The sequence below is a fragment of the Mustela erminea genome, chromosome 7 (genome assembly GCF_009829155.1).
Source record: "Mustela erminea isolate mMusErm1 chromosome 7, mMusErm1.Pri, whole genome shotgun sequence".
Taxonomy (NCBI): Eukaryota; Metazoa; Chordata; class Mammalia; order Carnivora; family Mustelidae; genus Mustela; species Mustela erminea.
Window position 1 is genome coordinate 64,570,494 of NC_045620.1, and position 21,682 is coordinate 64,592,175.

The 21,682-nt window shown below is 34.9% G+C and overlaps 1 protein-coding gene across 4 annotated transcripts in view; it reads right to left on the reverse strand.

The window, feature by feature from the left end:
* CAMKMT (calmodulin-lysine N-methyltransferase) overlaps positions 1-21,682 on the reverse strand; it is a 379,952-nt gene that overhangs the window by 350,993 nt on the left and 7,277 nt on the right. For all 4 annotated transcript variants that reach the window (XM_032351875.1, XM_032351876.1, XM_032351873.1 and 1 more), the window contains exons 2-3: positions 21,168-21,340; positions 10,649-10,713 (exon numbers count right to left, since the gene is read on the reverse strand). In XM_032351875.1, coding sequence (XP_032207766.1) covers positions 10,649-10,713; positions 21,168-21,340 — 238 coding nt within the window. The remainder of the gene's footprint in view (positions 1-10,648; positions 10,714-21,167; positions 21,341-21,682) is intronic.

The following is a 21,682-nucleotide window of genomic DNA, read 5'->3' on the forward strand; positions in this document are numbered from 1 at the left end:
CCAGATTTAAGGCAGAACAGTATATCAAACACAAATACACTTGTCTAGAACAGATGGATTCATGCGGATGTGACTAAGAATTCAAATGATTCAATGCATACTTGTTGAATACCACTTGAGTCAGACCTTGTACAAGTCGCTATGGTGGAATAAAGAAGTATGACTGGATATAAGTAATTAATGTAAGCTTCCAATCTTCTAAAAATGGGTATATACTTTATCATCCAAACCAGGACATTCTTGGGAGTGGAAAGAGCTGTGTTAATTCTTAGGCTAAGAAAGACAGGTGCAAACTGGGACCTTGCCAGACAAACCAGGCTGTAGAGTCATCCAACCTAAGAGGAACTGGTCTGCTTCAGTTGCCTCCCCTCTGCCCACCCCAGGCTCACACTGTCCAAGGAGGATCCTGTCTTGTCAGGCTAACTCTTCAGTACTGTGACAAAGAATTAGAGAGAAATGGGGTAAAAAAGAAAGACAAGAGCTGTCTTTTGATAGAAAGCATTAAAACTGTTGTCTAAGATTTGTTTTGTAATTAAGAGGTGCAGAACCAGGAGCAACGTGAGAAGGTAGCAGATGAGTAAGGGAAAAAAAGAAAAGAAAAATTGCTAATGAATGCAAGTTGCTTTCATGTCATTTAATCGAGAGGTAAAACACTCAAGTGATTTGAAAAACCCTTCTGTTGCACAGACTTAAGACTAACATCCTATAAGACTGAACCAGAGAGGATATGATTTTATGAATATTATAGAGGTATAAGACACTATCCCTGGAATCTGAGGGGGAGGGGTAAATTCTCTTTTGGGAGGAAAAAGATTAACAAAGAATACTATATAATACAAAATAGAGTGCTAAAGTGAAAAAGATGAGACACGTATGCATAAACACTAAATTTATTCAATCATCCACTATTTTGTCCACATCAAGCATTCAGGGAGTAGCATAACACACACAGGCTATACAAGTGCCCCATATCCATAATTCCCTTTGGAAAGGCTGGCCACAAGCCAAACAATTTTACTACAAGAAAATCCTTTCAGCCAAGCTTTTTATGTGACTTATGTTTATGTTAAGCAATTCTTAAATATCACTATAGCCTTAAGCTTGAGAAATTTGAGTACCTCAGAGAAGGGGCTATGTAAAAACAAAAATCACTGGTACTACTGTATTATTGTGCAAAAAAAAGCAACATTTCCCAAAAAGAAAAGAAAAGAAAACCCTGATATAAAACAAAACCCACATTAGGTTTCAGACTATTAAAAGAAAATGCATTCTTTTGCCCCATCTTCACTCCCCAAATCCCCACTCCATTAGATTGTCAACTACCTCTCAGGCACCCTACAGAGCACATTTCCAGTGACCTTTAATCAGTCTCCTCTGAGACACAATCCACTGGACAGAATTCTTTTCCATTTGCCAAAGTTATTTTCTAGCACTCCAAGTTACCACTTTTAGTTCCAATTCCCACAGTGAACTTTTAAAATTCATTTCTTGCCACTTTGGGGAAATGCTACCTTTAAGAACTACAGAATAGCTTATACAAGTGTAAAAACCTACTAAATATTACTTTTTAAGCAAATTATCTTTGAGTATCGGTTTCCTCATCCCTTGCAAAGCTAAGAAGACTAAATGGGCATAATATTCACGAAGTTCCTGATAAATCCTATGGGGGGGGGGCAAAAAAATGGTAGCTCTTTAAAAGAAAATGGAAAAAAAAGTATTTGCTCAGGGAAGGAAGGAAAAAGATTTGTTTGGCATATATCTCTTCTGCTAAAACTTGGAGGCACCTAAATGAGGAACATTCCTTCAACTACTTAAAAGAGAAAAAAACTAGCAGGTTTACAGCAAAGATAAGAACTACATTCCAGTGTTACTGCAGTGATTAAGCATAATATATGTGAAGAATCTAGAACGGATTATAGGGTTTATTTCACTCTTTTTTCATGATAGCAGTACCTCCTATTATCAAAGAGAATCATCCCCACTCTTTGATTCTTTATTTCAAACGAAAAATTTTGAGTGTAGCTGACACACAATGTTTTATTAGCTTCAGGTGTACAACAGTGATTCAACATGTTTCTATGTTATGCTATGCTAACTATATGTGCAGCTCCCATCTGTCACCATACAACATTATTACAATATCATTGAATACTTTCCCTATAACTGGAAGCTGTATTTCTGATTCCCCTTTACCCCATTTGCCCATTTGCCATCTCCTTCCCTCTGACAACCACAAATCTGTTCTTCGATTCACAGGTCTGATTCCACTTTTTGTTTGTTCATTGATTTGTTTTGTTTTTTAGATTCATGTGAGTGAAATCATATGTTGTCTAAGTCTGACTTATTTCACTTAGTATAATACCCTCCAGCTCCATCCATGCTGTCACAATTGGCATCTTTTTTATGGCTGCATAATATTCCATTGTGTAGATTTATCACATCTCCCCTATAAATTTGTGTATCAGTGGACACAGGTTGCTTCCATATCTTGGCTACTATAAATAATGCCACAGTAAACACGGGTGCATATAGCTTTTCAAATTAGCATTTTCATTTTCTTTGTATAAATACCGAGTAGAAGAATTATTGGATCATACAGTATTTCTATTTTAAATTTTTTAGGAACTTCCACGCTGTTTCGCACAGTGGCTACACCAGTTTATGTTCCCACCAAAGCACAAGGATTCCTTTATCTCCACATTCTTGTCAACACTTGTTATTTTCTTGCCTTTTTGACTGTAGCTATTTTGACAACCACAAGGTATTATCTAGTAGTTTTGATTTGTATTTCCCTGATGATTAGTGATATAGAGCATCTTTTCATGTGCCTTTGGCCATCTGTATGTCTTCTTTGGAAAAAGGTCTATTCAGGTCCTCTGCCCAATTTTCAATCAAGTAAAAATTTTAAGAGTGAACTAAAATAAGAGGTCTTCTAAAAACTCCTTCCCTGGTAAATAGTAATAACAAATGAGTATGACTTTGTTTAGGACTTGGGGCCCTGCTTACCCAGTATTGTGTCAAAAGAGAAAACTGCCCTGACAAAACAACGGAGCTAGGAATTCAGGTAGCTGGAGATACATGGCTAGGAAAACTACCACATAGAAACCTAGCCTACCCTCCAGAAATCTTTTCTAACCTTCTTCAGAAGTCTCTCATAAAGACTACAAACCACATATACCTTGTGATTCTCAAAAAGGTCCAAGTGTTGGGCACCTGGGTGGCTCAGTCAGGTAGGCTTCCACCTACAGCTCAGGTCATGATCCCAGGGTCCTGGGATCGAGTTCCACATTGGGATCCCTGCTCAATGGGGAGTCTGCTTCTCCCTCTCCCTTTGTACCCAGCCCAACTTGTGCCCTCTCTCTCTCAAATAAATAAAATCTTAAAAAAAAAATAAAAGAAGAAGAAGAAGGGCAAAGTGCCAAAGCCAGTGCCAGTGATGCATACCACCAGCTCCCCACTGACACAGGCCCACGACAATCTCAGGGCCACTGACCATCACACATGTGTAAAAACTATATAATGCACTGAAACTTAAAATTTATTTTTTAATGTAACTTACAAATTATCTATGCCCAAGCCCAATATTCTGCCACTGACTGAGGTTTTGAGCCTCTTTGTACTCCTCCAACCTAATATGGGGCTAGAATGATTTGATCTCCGATTTCTTATCTCAAAAGAGTATTGGAAGACTAATACATTGACATCTAACATGGTCTGATCTCCTTGGAGAAACATGCTATTTTGAACAAAATATTTTAAATTTTTTTCACTGGTAAAATGAATTGCTCCCTTTTTTTTTCCCCACAGAGCTGTCCTTAGCTATTTGAGATTTTATCACAGCTTTCACTCAAAAAAATTAATACTCAATTTCGAAGTTGAGGGGTATCTACTTTTTTTTCAAAATGAAAAGAACATTGCTTATTCCAGTTATAAAACCAATATGTGCCATAAAAAAATCAAATGATACTAGAAAGTATAAAGGAGAAAGTAATAATCATCCATAATCCCAATGTCCCAACATAACATGATGAACATTAAGATATAGTTCTATCTATGCACCTATGTACACACATACTTAATGGGTATCTATGTATTTTACAGAAATAAGATCATATTCCTTAAAGTGATTTTTTAACCTAGTATGATTTAGAGATCATGAACAGTTATATACTACATTTCCATAGACTATCCATGATCAACTAGTCATCTAAAATTACTGATTGATGTTTTTTTCCAGATGTTCTTTGTGCTATAATGAATTCATTTACATTCCATCTTTCTTTAATGGCTTCATTAGCTTTTAGGAAATTAATTATTAGTCAAAATGATATGGATACTTAAATTTATGAAAAACGTTTATGAAAATTTATGAAAAAATATTTATGAAAAATACCACCTCTAAAAGTGAAATCATTTACCCTCCAACCAACAGTAATTGAAAAGACGCACTTCCCTATATTCACTGATTATTGCCTATCTTCTCTCATCTTTGCCTTTTTCATGAACTAAAATGATATCTCACTGTTTTAATTGCATTTAATTACTTCATTACCAGTAAAATAATCATTTGATGTGTTTGTGGAACATTGGTGTTTCTTTTGTAAAATAATTTGTCCTAATTTTTGGCTATGTTTTGTTTTTTTCTTATAGATTTGCAGTGTGGTTTTTCTATTGCTTTATTAGAGCTCTTTATTCAATAAAGAAAATACATCTTTGTCTGTATATACATCACAAATAATGATCAGTTTGCCATTTGTCTTTTAATTTTTTTGATGCTTTTTAAGTCTTTATTCAGTCAATATATTAACCTTTAAATTCATAGGGTTTGGGTTCTTTTTTTTTTTTTTTTAAGATTTTATTTATTTATTTGATAGAGAGACACAGCGAGAGAGGGAACATAAGCAGGGGGGGGAGAGAGGAAGAAGCAGGCTTCCTGCCGAACCGGAAGCCCGATTGCCGGGCTTGATCCCAGGACTCTGGGATCATGACCCAAGCTAAAGGCAGATACTTAATGACTGAGCCACCCAGGCGCCCCATATTTTTTCTAAATTTCTAACCAATGGCCCTAGACACCATTTGTTGAAGAATCCATCCTTTCCTCTCTTACTGAAATTCCATCTTCATCATATGATAAATCACATATATTTATGTCTTTCTGAACTCTCAATTCTAAAACACTGCTTTATGTGTGTATTTCTGCTACTGACACTCACTGTTTTAGTTAAGCAGTTTTGCACCATGTTTTCACATAACCAAATAATGTAAAAATATTAAGGACGGCACACACTAAAAATATTTCCTATATTGTGTTATTTTCCAGTATCAAATATATTGAAAAGGCTCAAGAATAATAAATGAGACAAATGATATTAATACCAATACACACATAATTTAGACAGTCACACATAATTTAGACATTACCTAATATTTTGTTCACTGTACTGTAAGTTATTGTTTCTTATTCAACTGTAATAAGGAGTTAAAATTTGTTCAAAGACTGGCCTAGACCTAGTAAATGGCAGAACTAAAACCTAAACTTCATATTCCATGATCCTTCCATGAACCACTAAGTTAAAAATAGAGCAATTATCTATAAAAGCCTAAATTTCTCATTTTTAATCAAAGTACCTTACCAAGTAGATATTCTATATATACACATGTATATCTACATACACATGGATACACATATATGTATTACACACCTACACACATACATACACACATGCATGTGCATGTACATACACACTTTAACTTGAATGAGGAAAATCTTTCTAAATCTAAGCTGATATACCTGAAGCTTTTGATATTCCACCAATATTACAGCTTAACTATGTAACACAAAAACAATGAAATAAAAACTAAAAATCTGGACTATATTTCCTAAGAGATGGTTACCGTCTCTTGGTTTCCCAAATGCAGTTAAAATACATAAGATCCTTATGTAATAATTATTACTAAACCAAAAGAGATCCATTTTGGATATATCACAAAACAGATCCCACTATCAGACACTAGGAAGGATCTAGAAGCAGGAGACTGTAGCTGTGTGCATTAAAAGTCCAGGTAGGTCCTGGGATTCACTGGTGGGAAAAGAATTACCATTGTCACATGTGAGAGTGTATAAGGCAGAGGGTCCACATATTTCTCCAGGAGACTATGAGATACCAACCACCATGTCATTTAGCCCAGCCAGGAGAAAAAAAACTTTTTTCAAAGAATGGCAGAAGGGGTCTTACCAATACATTCCCCAAATTTAAGCTGTAATGTTAGCCAGGGATCCTGATTCATACTAGGTTACTACAATGATACATTATTACTGACTCCCTATCCTTTAAAGGCTAATACATATTATATTGCATATACCATGTACAATAAATTGTATAAAAAGTACCACATCATCTGCTCAAGCTGTCAAAGGATGGATGATGAGCTAAAAAGAGTCCAAATGGAGCTGTTATAATCCCAAGCACCAATGGGATTTTACAAATACCAAACAGTTATATTATATACTATAACAACCAAATTTTAATCAACTAAGCCTTGGAGAGAATCATATTTTTAAAACATTCATTTCAGTAGAGGAAAGAGATGACTTTGGAGAAGGAGAAAGTGGGTTTGGAAGAGACCATATTGGGGCTTCTTTGATTAGAGGTCAGGGACTTGCTGGAAAGGAGACTGTGCTCACAGGGAAAACAAAAACAAGTGATCTGCCCTGGTACTTGCAGAGTACTCCCTTGCTAACCAGAGTATTTGAGTGACCTGTTACGTGAAACACCGAAGCAGCCAGCACTTCTTTGAGTTGAAGGATGCCAACCTATAATTCTCCCTAGCAGGATGGCATCTCTCTCCAGGCATGATGAATCAATAGCAGACATAACCTCTCAGAGAGCAGCTTTGATATTTGAAAAGGAAGTACATTCTAAAGTAGCAGAACCCAAAGAATGAAATATGAATACCTACTCCTAAATAGAGGTAAGCAAAAAGAGAGCCTGGCTTTCAAAATAATGTGTTTTCCATAATAGCAAATATATTCTATGGAGCAGTGAATCATTATGCCAAAATGATTGTATGAGATTCATTTTTAATTTCTTCCTACAACATTCGAAGGAATTCACACTCTGAAAGAAAAGCTCAAAATTACAGAACACTTTACAGGTCATACATTTAAAAACACAAAATGCTTCTAAATAAAAGGGGTAAATATTATAAATATTTCTTTTCTAATATATCAGGAAATAAGAAACTACCTAGAAGCTTCACTTATTACTGAAAATTAAAGGTTTTTCCATATCTTTTTGGTTAGAAAACAAATTCAGGAAGTAAGACTGAACCTCTTATCTTTAAAATTTTACAATGCATAAAATCATTACTTGGTTTTAACAACTAGCTTAAAATTGAGATGAATGGTTCTATTAAGCCATAAATATATTTTGTGTGTATGTGTACATATGTGTGTGTTTTGTACATACACATATATCAGGTTTTTATAACTATATAGTATTTCTGTTATTTTTTTCCTATTATCAGGACGTTTTATTAACCTGGGGACTATTAAAACAAATGAACAATTCCATCCATTGGTTCTCTCATAGTATTAGAAACTTTTTCCTCATTTAAATATCTTTCAGTGTACCATCAGTATACTACCATGTGGTGATTTAGGAATAGATATTCTTATATAGAACTCTTGCTATCAAGATTAAGAAGACCAAAAGTATTCCTTATTTAAAGCCCAGAAGTATAAAAGTTAAACTGATATTTAAAACAAAAGACAACAAAATTAACTCAAAAATAACTCAGGAAAATCTACTTTTTGTATTAATGAATTGCTGATGTATTAAATATATGAGAAATAAATCAAATGGAAATTTTTAAGCACACATCTTCATATGATTACATGATGAAAACTTATCATTATTTTTCAAGTTATTTATTCCAATTATATTGGGCTGTGAGACAGAATTATGATTGTAGTGCCCTCTGCTGGGATTTCTAGTCACAGACTCAACCTAATATCACTATTAGTGTAAAATCAAACATTTGAGGGGTCAAGTAATAAATCACTTTTTCAGTCACTGATTACTTTTAAGCCTTCGCAAAGATTATATAAAAGTTATAATCAACATTTATGCTATGTAACAGGATTTTGTCAATTTATCATTAAGTGAAATATCAGTATAGATTTTTCCTTTAAAATAGCAATAATGTAAAATTACACCAAACAACATGTTTTAATAGGTCTTATTTTTGTCACTACTTCTATCACTTGGCAATATACTCAGCTTTTTGATGTAACATTTGTGACAAGACATTTTAATAAATTACTATTTTGGTAATCTGATCTATTTTTTCCTGCTTTGTTAGTTCAATCAAAATACCTTATTTTAAAACACGAGAACGACCCTTAATAATATTATCTTCACTATTAGAAAAAGATGGAAGGACATTTTAGAGGTACTCATCACCAGTAATAATAAATAGCTTCCATTTACTGTCAATAATGAGGAATATAGTATACGTTATACACTTGCTATATATTTTATCCAATTCTAAGAGACAATATAAATTGACATAAACTGACTTAATATAAAAGAGTCAAGATGAATTTCAGAGCCAAGATTCAAATATAAATGGGTCTCATTCTAAAGACTCAAATTTTTACATCAAACAAAACAACATCAGTGAAAAAATACTTTTGCATGCAATTTCTCCATTTGTCAATGCAACAACGGGGGTGGATGAGGGTGGTGTGGAACAAGTTGATGAGAAAAAATGTCAGAGAAGGACAAGATAGATAGTTATTCATGTATAAAACAACAGCATAGACCTTTAGGAATGTGTTTTTATTATACATAATGCTGCCAGCTAGTGGCCCTATTCATACTGAGCCACTGGGAACAATGCTTGATTTTTACATCACTGAATCAAAAATTCCACATTTAACATTCTAGGATCATATTCCTAAATTATACATGCATAAGCCTGATTTAATGTTATTTCACCTTACCCTAGAACTAAAGGAGAATGTCTCCTCAATCACCATTAGCCCTAATCCCCAATAAAATGAGATATGCCTAAGTGGGAAAGAATTCAGCAAGTGCCAACATGTGGAAACTAAAAGGCACACTTGTCACTATCTATGAAAAAGAAACCCATATTATTTAAATATTTTTGGGCAATTTGGGGATACTTATAGATTCTTCAGTGACAAAATATATAATTATTTTTATATACTATCAAAAGCTGGTCATATATGGGCATAAAAACAAAATTACTGCCTGAGTACTGCTGAATATTATTCTAAGCAGATCTAAAATTAGAGGGCATCTGATAAAGTAGTACTGTTAGCAAAGTATGTTATTTATTTTAGTTCAGAGAATAGTTACAGCTATGAAATTACTTTGAGGAAAAAAGTATGACTATAATTTTTACATTTAAAAAGGTCATATTAAAAATAGAATAAAAATAAAAAGACCATACTACAATGATAATTCACTCTTTTTTTTTTTTTAAAGATTTTATTTATTTATTTGACAGATGGAGATCACAGAGAAGCAGGCAGAGAGAGAGGAGGAAGCAGGCTCCCTGCTGAGCAGAGAGCCCGATGCGGGGCTAGATCCCAGGACCCTGGGATCATGACCTGAACCGAAGGCAGAGGCTTTAACCCACTGAGCCACCAAGGCGCCCCGATAATTCACTCTCTTAAGAAAAATATCTTATGCAACACACATGGAGAAATACACAGGTCTGATCATTGTATATTGTTTAACACAGGGATATAAATATATTCTTGGCTGATTTCTTTCATCATATAACATGATAATTATTTAAATGATTCTCTCAATGGAGAAATCTATCATGACAATCAGAAGAAAGACAACGTGTTCTATAATATAATATGCCATAAAACAAAAACCTTCTGGCACTGTATTAACAGTAAGGAAAACAAATGTTCTGGTTTTATTCCATAGTGAAAAAGAGAAGCAGGAAATGGAAAAGAAAGTACCCAAAACAGCAAAGAAGAAAGAGACAGCCCATCTGTTGAATTAACTGAGAAGGTCAAAATGGAAACAAGAAACAAAAGGGTAGTACTAGAGAGTCCAGCGTTCCTTCTGACCTACATTCTGTCACACACACACATGCACCCACACACACACTCACACACACACACACAGCTGCAAAGTATAAAAATAGCCTTCTCCCACTTTTTTTTTTTAAAGATTTTATTTATTTGTCAGAGAGAGAGAGAGAAAGAGAGAGAGAGCACACAAGCAGGCAGAGACAGAGAGAGAAGCAGGCTCCCTGCTGAGCAAGGACCATGATGCAGGACCTGATCCCAGGACCCTGGGACCCTGGGATCATGACCTGAGCCAAGGCAGCAGCTTAACCCACTGGGCCACCCAGGCATCCCAGCCTTCTCCTACTTTGTAGGTGCATCTTATATGACACTTATCTCACATCTAAAAACCATGAGTTCATATTACACACACACACACACACACACTTATGCACACACATCACTATAATAAATATATACTAATTATATATTAAAACATATACTATGTATATATAATTAAAATATATACTAAGTATAAATTCACTTTTTAGAACAATAAAAGTATTTCCACAAAGGGAACATATAACTTACAAACATTTCCTGTATTGTCAAAGCTGGTAAGAACATCTTCAACATTCAAAGATCCATTATTATGCCTAGGAAAGAATAAAGCATTTTCTTAAATTATTCTGAAATATTAACAATTATTACATTTTCAGAAAGGTGAAACTGTGTATTGTGATATACCCACCCAAGACCAATATACCTTTTCCTGTTGTACTTTCAAAATATTTTCTGCCCACTAGAGGGAGAAGGAAAAGAAATAATAGAATACATTTCTCAGATTTTCAATATGATGATACTCTTGATGATTAATATATGTTTTAAAGTATTAGTAAATAATTTTTATTGTTGTTTTAGCTATATAAAAGTGAGGTAGATTATTAAAGACAACAAAACAAAACCTTACCTTTGAGAATCTCAAAAGAAAAATTAATCAACCTCCAGAACCAAACTCAAAAATAAATAGATTTCCTCTGTACCAGACCAACAAATTCAGAGTTTTCAAAGAACTAACCAACCTTCAAGTCTGCACAATCCACAATTAGAAAGTTCTAAATGTCAGGGGGCAAAGTGTTTTGTATCGTTTTCAACTAACCTTAATTCCACTCTCTTTAATTCTGATCTCTATTCACTTGACAGCTCCTGAAATATCTAATTTGACTACTGATATTTTAGTACTGATATTTTAATACTGATATTTTAATATTTTAATAATTACTAATAATTTTAATAAAGTACTGATATTTTAATAATTTAATGATGTTATTCTTCAGATACAAATGGGCCCAAATGTCAGTAGGTCATAGGGTTTGAGATACTTTTCCAGCGGTGATTTTAAAAAAACAAATAAATAAATCAGAGGCACCTGGGTGGCTCAGTTAGCATCACATAGACCTAGTTCTTCAATACAGTGACTAAGTGAGATTGTTAGAAGTTAATGTGCAATCATTACTGGCCAAATTAGCATTGGGCTCATCAGTATCCTAATCTAAGAAAACAAAGTTAACAATGTGTTATCAATAATACAAGATTCTGCATAGAGATGAGGTTATGTAACCTATCATAGAAAACTACAGTATACATGTGAGGAACAAGTATGAAGAAAGGATGAAGTATTTAGTATCTAAAATGCAAGATGGAGCTATTAAAATGATCAGCAACGTGGCACAGAACTCAAAAATCTTTTTTTTTGAAAGGTTTTATTTATTTATTTGACAGGGAGAGAGATCACAAGTAGGCAGAGAGGGAGGCAGAGAGAGAGAGATGGGGAGGCAGGCTCCCTGATGAGCAGAGAGCCTGATGTAGGGCTCGATTCCAGGACCCTGAGATCATGACCTGAGCTGAAGGCAGAGGCTTAAGCCACTTAGCCACCCAGGCGCTCCTCAAAAATCTTTTTCATAAATATAAAAGCAATATACAGCTCCTTTAAGAGAAAAAACAATATTCCTATTCCTATCATGCATAGCCTCCAAATTTATTCCATGCTCATAATAACTGAGAGCACAATGTCCACAGTCTTGCAATTTGTGTTTTAAGATATTATAAACAGTTTCCCACATCACCATATCCTCCTGCAATATGAATTTAATGGCTGCCAAGCAGATGAATGAATGACTGTACTATAACTTACTTAACCAATGTCTTATGTTGGATTTTCGTTTGTGTACTATTTATACTGAGCATCCTTGCAGAAATATCATTGAACCCATTTCTCATTACTGCCTTATGATAAATTCCTGAAACTTTCTCAATTCAGGGTAAAATAAACATTTGAAATTAAATATATATTATGAAAAATGTTAAATATTTCTAAAAAACAGAAACTGGGATAATTAAAGTGAAATGCATATTTGAAATTTAAAAAGCATTATTAAAAATAAAAAGTGGATTTCTCAAGAGTTACCACTGAAACAGAACTTGTCTATTCTTGAAAACATCATCTCTTGAAGCCAAAAAAGAGAGTGAGCCTATGATATTTCTAAATGGGGTAGGAAGTAGGGAAAGTATAAAACTAACCCTATACCTCTAAATAGCTTATAAAAAATGAAAATTATTTCTCTATGAAGTCTAGAATTCCTAAAAGAAGGCATCTCATGAAAGAACATCAGCAATCATTGTCTTCAATAGCATAAGAATTAATGCTAACTATTGGAAAACTCATGCACACAATGTGGTAAGGATCCAGTTAGATTATTTCAAGTTCCTTTCATTTGTCCTAAACTCAAGGACTATTGTTTTGTTCACTGAGTCATCTACTTTATTGTGTCAAATCTGTAAGATCTTGCTACCCCTAAATTTTCAACAGTCTTCCTAGGTCCTGCCTGGACAATGTGGTTAGATGGAAAAGTATTTACAAGGAAAGGACCCTGAAACTTCAATCTTAGCATTATACTGGCAACTAATGTTATATAACAGTGACAATTTTTTGCCAACATAGCAAGGAATAAAAAGTTCTCTCTACCTTTCTCCTAAACTCTAAAGCTCTAACTTATTTCCCAAGCCCTTAATAACAATAGCATCATAAATGTTCTCACCACAAAAAAGAAATGGTAACTATGTGACATGATAGTGGTGTTAGCTAATGTTATGGTAATAATCCTTTGGTAATATGTAAGTGTATCAAATCAACACATAATACACCTAAAATTTACACAACATTATATATCAATTATATCTCAATAAAGCTGGGGAAAAAAATTACTAATAGCCAGTTTCTTCTCAAAGTCAACCTGGTTGTTTTTTTTTTTTTTTTTCACAAGCACTTTAAGCTAGCCTAGAACTGAGGACTTTTGAGTTTTCCCCAAGAAAGGACGATAAAGTAAGGAAGACTAATGAGCAAGTCACTGTGGGAGATAATTATGTGAGGAGGGGGGAAAAAGCTAATAAAGGAAAAGTCTGAAGTCTAAAGACATCAAGAGGTTGGAACTAGAGGTTAAAAATAAGTGAGAGTTAAATATGATATCAAAAGCACACACACACACACACACACAAACACACACACACAAAACTAGATAAGCTAAATGTCACAAAAATTAAAAAATTTTGTCCATGAAAGGACACTATGATTAAAGTGAAAAGACAACCCACAGCATGGGAGAAAATATGTGCAAATCACTGGGTCTAGTGTCCAGAATAGATAAAGAGTTCTCATGATTCAACAACAAAAAGATGACCCAATTAAAAATGGGCAAGGCATTTGAACAGATATTTGTCCAAAGATGATACATAAATAGCCAATGAGCACATGAAAGTTTGGAGATCATTAATCATCACAGAACTGCAAATCAAAACCACAGTGAGATATCACTTCATACTCACTAGAATGGCTAAAATAAAAAATAATAATAAAGTTAAAATAATAAGTGCTGGTAAGCATGGAGAAAAATTGAAACCCTCATATACTCCTGGTAGGAATGCAAAATGGTGCAACCATTGTGGAAAACAATTTGGCCATTCTTCAAAATGTTAAATAAAGATTCACCACATGACCCAGGAATTTCACCCTTAGGTACATACCTAAGAGAATTAAAAAGTTTTACAGTCACAAAAACTTACATATGAATGTTCACAGTAGCATTATTCATAATAGCCAAGAAGTTGAAACAACCCAAATGTCCATCAACTGATAAATGGATAAATAAAATGTGGTATTATCCATATAACAAAATATTATTCAGCCATAAAAAAAGGAATGAAATAACAATATATGCTATAACCCAGATGAATCAAAAACATTACTCTAACTGAAAGAAGGCAGACATAAAAGTCCATATATTATCTATTTATACGGAATGTTCAAAATAGGCGAATCCATACAGACAGAAAGTAGATTAGTGGTTGCCAAGGTTTGGGAGGTGGGAGAAGGATGGAGAATCACTATGAATGAGAATGGGGTTCCTTTATAGGGTGATAAAAATCTCTGGAATTAGACAGTAATGATGACTGTACAACATTATGAATATACTAAAAACCACTGAATTTGGGACGCCTCAGTTGCTCAGTTGATTAAGCAGCTGCCTTCAACTCAGGTCATGATCCCAGGGTCCCAGGATCGAGTCCCGCATGGGGCTCCTTGCTCAGTGGGGATCCTGCTTCTCCCTCTGCCTGCTCTGCCTGCCACTCCCTCTGCTTGTGCTCTCTCTCTCTTTCTGACAAATAGATAAATAAAAATAATTTTTTTTTAAAAATTGAATTTCAGTTTAAAATGGTTAATTACATTGGTGAATTTTAGGTTATCTGAATTTTATCTTGATTAAAAGGAAAACTGCCCCCCCAAAAAAAGAAAGAAAGGAAAAGCCAGAGAGTAAAACGGGCCCTCAAAGGTTTCAGAAGAAGAAGAAAGAAGAGAGGTTTTTAGAAGGAAGAGGCGTGAAAAACTCGGTTCTAGATGCAACATGCTTCAGAGGTCTTTCAAAAATAAATGGCTAAAGAGTGAAGTAAGTCAGACAAAGACAAATACCATATGATTTCCCATACAAGTGAAAGCCCATGAAAGGATGGACATCATTAGTCATCAGGGGACTGCAAATGAAAACTGAATAAACAAAACAAAAACAGACTCATGGAGGTAGGAACAAACTCTTGCTTATGGAGGAGAGGTGAAGGGCATGAACATTCTCAGTTATGAGGGCCCTGTCGGTTAAGCGTCTGACTCTTGATTTAGATTCAGTCATGATCTCAGGATCATGAGATCAAGAGCCCTGCATCAGGTTTTGAGCTTAACATGGAGTCTGCTTCAGATTCTCTCCTTCTCCCTCTGTCCCTCCCCCACTCACATGCTCTCAATAAATAAATAAATAAATAAATAAATAAACAAAATCTTTAAGAGAAAGAACAAACTTCCAGTTATAAAATATAAATAAATCATGGGGATGTAATGTACTGCATAGGGAATATAGTTAACAATGTAATAACTCTGGATGGTGATAGATAGTGACTAGATTTATCAGGGGAATTATTTCATAAAGTGTAAAAATATCAAATCATTATGATGTACATCTGAAGCTAATAGGAGAGAGAAAGACAGTGACATGCATACATATATATGTAAGCAAATGACATAACCAGTCATGATTGGAGTTTAAAACAAGCTAAAAACCTTAGTTATATTAGCACTTATCTATGATTTAAGTTCTATGAAAACATGACTCAATGGATTAGTCTTTTAATTTTCTGCATACACTGGATCATATTTGAAATGTTCTATAAAGTTCCCTCTAAATTATAAAATAAAATGCAAGGGAACAAAAACTGTTTTTACACTCACCTCTATTATTAATATCACTACTAACATAAAACTATAATATCACTACTAACATAAAACTATACTTTTTCTTTTTTAAAGTAGGCTCCATGCAGAGCTTGAGTCATGAGATTTACCTGAGATTACCCTGAAGATCAAGACCGGATCTGAGATCAAGAGTCAAACATTTAACCAACTAAGCCACTCAGACACCCCAAAACTATCCTTTTAAATATAAATTCAGTATTCATATTTGTCTTAGATGCCAGCCTTGCCAAACTTTAAATGGGCACCTATGATATACCACATATGTAATGATAATCTGCCAAATGTCTAATTTCATAAGCATACGATTCCCATCACTAGTTCTCATCCATGAGCACTCAGAGTACATACTCAATTCAGTGGGATGAAGCTTTTATGTTTACCTTTCCATAAAGAAGCAATACATGACCACACCACAGAGCATATGTTGTACTAGAAAGATGAACCACAGTCAAAGACAAAGTCATTCCTGATGTCTTGTCCATTCTAAGCTCCCAGGACAAGCCAAAAGTTAAAAGCTCTAGGCTTCTAATTCAGCAATTACCATGGCAACAGTGGTCTTATTGAAAGAAAGGAGGAGAGTTCAGACCTCTCAGTTTTTTCTACAACTGTGACATATTCACATTCATAAATTAATAACTTGGGCACTTATCTGATTTCAATTATAATGTAAGTATTTAAATCTTCCAAAATATGCGAAGTCCTACTGCACTGAAATTGAGTTGAAATCTGGAGTGGGAAACAATTTCTAGCATCGATAGAATAAACTCTGTTTATAACAAAATACTATAACAAATTGCAGATTATAAAACAGTAGGATGGGGGCGCCTGGGTGGCTCAGTGGGTTAAGCCCCTGCCTTCAGCTCAGGTCATGATCTCAGAGTCCTGGGATCGAGTCCCGCATCGGGCTCTCTGCTCGGCGGAGAGCCTGCTTCCCTCTCTCTCTCTCTGCCTGCCTCTCCATCTACTTGTGATTTCTCTCTGTCAAATAAATAAATAAAATCTTAAAAAAAAAAAAAAAAGACAGTAGGATGGGGGGGGCATAGCTTTTAATATAAACATCTCCTAGATGTTCTCTATACAAACATCTATCTAATTATAGGAACTTCTTCTATGAGGTTCTAGAAGTACCAGAAAGACAAAAAGACTTTACCAAGGAATAAAGTAGAAGTCATACCTTGGATTTTAATTTCCTAACTTTCAATACTTTACTTAGAAACAAAGAGTCAACTAGCCTCAGATACACAGAAAAGAAAACACATCCTGAGGATGTTGTCTAACTTTTACCTTGTCCAGACTTTTGCCTCTGGTGAAAAGTCACTAAGGGAAATTCTCCATTCCTTCATTTTATTTCTCTATTCCCACTCACCTATTTTGCTATTCCTTCCTTTTATATATCATTGTACAAGGCTGACAAAAAATAATAGTCCAAGTTTTAATTTAGGCCACTGCTTATATACCTTTCAATAATATATACAAAATCAACTACTTTGAATTCACAAATATCTAGTTATTTACCCTATTAGGATACTTATTTCAAACTAATAAAACTTTAAAGAGACAGAAATTAATATACAGGGAAATTTTAAGGACAAAATCACAAGCACCGATAAGTATTTTTTTCCTTAAGATTCATTCATTCATTTATTTATTTATTTATTTGACAGAGATCACGAGTAGGCAGAGAGGCAGGCAGAGAGGAAGCAAGCTCCCTGCTGAGCAGAGAGCCGGATGTGGGGCTCCATCCCAGGACCCTGGGATCATGACCTGAGCCGAAGGCAGAGGCTTTAACCCACTGAGCCACCCAGGCGCCCCAGCACTGATAACTATTAATCACTACACGCACCATCCCTATTGAATTGGAGCAGATGACATCAGATGATAAGAACTGAGAAAGTGAAAACGGGGTTTATATTTATACTCTGTGAGGATCAAAACATCCCAAATGCTCTGCCATTTACGAAAATCCAGAAGCAGAGCTGTCGTCATACAACACATATTGACCACGGTTCCCCTAGAGAATGTGATGGTTCTTCAGAGACACTCCTCTGCACCTTCCCTCTCTGGATATTTTCTAGTGCCTTTGCCTTCACCTGAAATGACTTCTCACTTTCCCTCAGAAGTTCCAACTACTTCCAGATCCAGTTTAAATTCCTGCCCCTCGAGGACTTCAGAAAATCAGTCTTACCTCTAAACTCCTAATTTGTATGAAGTCTCCTACTCCTTTGGAAATTACTTATGCACTGCCTAATGAGAGCTCTGAGAATGGATGCATAAATATTATTTAATATTTTTATTATTTAACTTTTCACATTTTTAAAACCCTTAAGGGGGTACCTGGGTGGCTCAGTTGGTTAAGCGGCTGCCTTCAGCTCAGGTCATGATCCCAGGGTCCTGGGATGGAGCCCCACATCAGGCTCCCTGCTAAGTGGAGAGCCTGCTTCCCCCTCTCCCTCTGCCTGCCACTCTGCCTACTTGTGCTCTCTCTCCCTGTCAAATAAATATATAAATCTTTAGAAAAAACAAAAAATAAAAAAATTCCTTGAGGATAATATGTCTTACTTTTCTTTTTATTAACCTATATAGACAGTGCCATTAAATATTTATTGATTTAAATTTATTTAAAACTATTCACCACCTTTTTTTCAATCATTCCTTAGTGCTGATTTAAGAAACTTCCAAAAATGTAGATGAAAATAATGGTACCCCATTCCAAAACTACCTTCTAAATCACTACCTTTAGCTGCTGCAAATAATTTTTTTAAACTTCAGAATGCTCACAATTCAAACAATGCTGAAGAAGATAAAGGTAGCTAAAGAAATGTCATGGAGGCAGGCTGAGAGAAGAGTTGATATGAGATATTAAAGGAACAAGAATCGAGATCCATGTTGGGCAGATAACAGAAAACAAGAGGAAGTGGTAAAAGAAATCAAGGTGAACAAAATTGGCAATGGAATGGAATGAACTATTCCTGGCAGATATCCTCCTCTACCTAAGCAATTGCAGTAATTTCAGTGATTTCCTATACAGTAAGAATTATGGAGTAAGAAATAGAATGCCCAGAATAATCAATGAGGATATTAGTTTATCTAGGCCTCAATCCCTTCATCTGTAAAATGAATAAGTGGATACATGATTGCCTCTGCAGAGACAGTATGTGCAGAAGTTGAAAGTACAGACAGTGACTGTCATTATATAAAATGTTACCAATAGAGATAGCTAGGTGAAGGGTATGAGAACTCATACTATTTCTGCAACTTCCTGAACATCTGTAATTACTTCAAAATAAAAGTTTTTAAAAAGTATAGGCTGTGGAACCAGACCACTGGGGTATGAATAGAAGCACACTCATTGGCTGTATGACCTCGATCAAGTCATTTAACCTCTCTGGTTTCACTATGATCATTGTGAGATGAGTATAACAGTACTTACCTCATAAACTGTTGTGTAGATTAAATAAACTAATACATGTAAATCGCTCACAACAGTGCTTGTCATATAGTAGTCCCTCAGTGGTCAGCCTTTATTAATGTGGTTATGATCTGTTCAAAATTACTCTAAGATTGTGTTCAGCTCTAGAATACATGTAAGCTATTGTTATTTTTGCACTATTAATGTGGAAAGAAACAAACTAGTTTGAAAAAAGAGGCTAAATCTTGGTAGCCATCGCAGCCAATGTTTTAACTTGGTCACCTGTCTTCTCTCCATAAATGAGGGTTCAACAACAGACTGGCATTTATTTATTTGAAAAACAGCTATATCACAAAGAACCATGCCATTGGAAAGGAATTTCAGCTTACATTGGAGCCTGAGATCCTGCTACATAGGTGTCATCTGCAACAGAACTGTGCCCTGGTTTGGAAACGTTAAAGAATGGAAGATGTCACATTCTCTCCAGCTAACCCTTACCAGGACCTCAAAGATGTCAGGAAATTATTATTGGCACATTTTATACTTACTGCATCTTGTCACCCGTGAATGTAGAGGGTAAGTTTTAGAACTTTACACCTGAAGACTGCTACTGGGTCACTTGGTTCTTCCTTCTCTTTAATTTCCTTATAGACACTATCTTCCAATTGTTTAATCATCTTCATTACTACTTTGCAGAGTTACTGTAAAGATTACTGAATTAGCATACACGAAAACACCTTGCTCTGTATAGGGCATATAACAAGCGCATAATGCGTTTTTCCTCCCTTCCTAACCAAGAACTAAACTAATCATCTCCATGAGAACGTGAGGCAGTTGAGGTATTCAGATCAGAATCTCAAAATGAATATACAGGCAAGCTCACAAATCCCTAGGTTTTTATCTTCTTTTTGGAGTTTTCAATAATTATGAAGCCAGACCCTAATTGTTCTTCCCTGCCTACCCTAGTCAATTTTTATCCAGATCCCAAATTTTAAGCTATTATGATGTCTTTTAAAGCTTACATATTTTAAACTGAAATAGTTCAAGAAACATATACTATAAATAGACATCCTTTGTGAAAACTTTTTTTCTTAAAATTATTCCTTGCCTCACCTAAACCTTATTCAGTCACATTCCACTTAAAATGTTTTTTGCTCTTCTTACAGTTACTGTAAATGTGCTCCTCCCTCCCTTTCAAGATGTGAAATCTTGTCAAAAAAGGAAGATTTTATAAAATCAAACACCTACGGTAATATTGCAATATGCTAGACTATAACTGTGAGAGAAAATTAATTCAGTAAAAATTGTATCTTCTTACTTCAGTTTGCAACTCTCCTGTCTCTTTTTAAATGATTTTTAAAGCCAGAACAGTGTATGCTTCTCACAATATCAGTGTTTTCAGCTGAATTTTCTCCTCCTATTCTTTAGATTCTATTCTGAAAGTGACAAAACATGAATGGGAAAAATACCAAAGCTTGGTTTTTCAGATAACTCTACTTGAAGAGTAGTTTGAAAAAATTCTGTTTTCATTTTCAGTCTTCCTTGCCTCCTCAAAAAGAACTTGGTTTTTTGTCAAATGCTATGAGAGAATGGTTTAAAAGAACCTTTGATTTGCAAGCCACTTTGTCCTGAAATGCTGCTACATTCCTGAGAAATTTTTTTCTTTAGTTCTGAGAATACAACAAAACCCAGTTAAAGTAGCAGGATTTCCTAACACAATGCTGCAAAACCCAAGTTCTGATCAAGATTACCTGCAAACACAACAGAATGAATAATGAGATCCTTATTAGACTGCTTTTCTTCTACAAGAGAAAGATACTTTTAAAAAAATTGTCAAAGATGTTTACCTTAAGGAAATACTGTACTCAGGATAGAAGACACTTGTGTATTGGACCCAAGCACCAACTTCCTCTTCAGTTGCCTTTTTTTGGGCTTCTGTTACTGAAAACAGATTAAATGATTCAAATCTTCTTACAGATACATGCCGCAGGCAAACATCCAGGTGCTTTTGCTTCAGAACCTTTGAAATAAAACCAAATATTGTATTCATATCATATAAACATGGGTTAGGCATTCCAAGTTTAAGTGGTAAGGGGACTTTCATTTCCAAAAGACGGCAGATTAGAAAATGTAGACCAACCTCTTACTGGAGACAACTAGAGAAAATGGACAGAATATCTTTTTTTTTTTTTTTTAAGATTTTTTTAATTATTTATTCCACAGAGAAGGAGAGAGTGAGAGGGAGAGAGAGAGAGAGAGAAAGAGAGAGAGAGAAAGCAAGCAGGGGAGGAGCAGAGGCCAAGGGAAAAGCAGACTCCATGCTGAGTGAGGAACCTGATGTGGGGCTCAATCCCAGATCCTG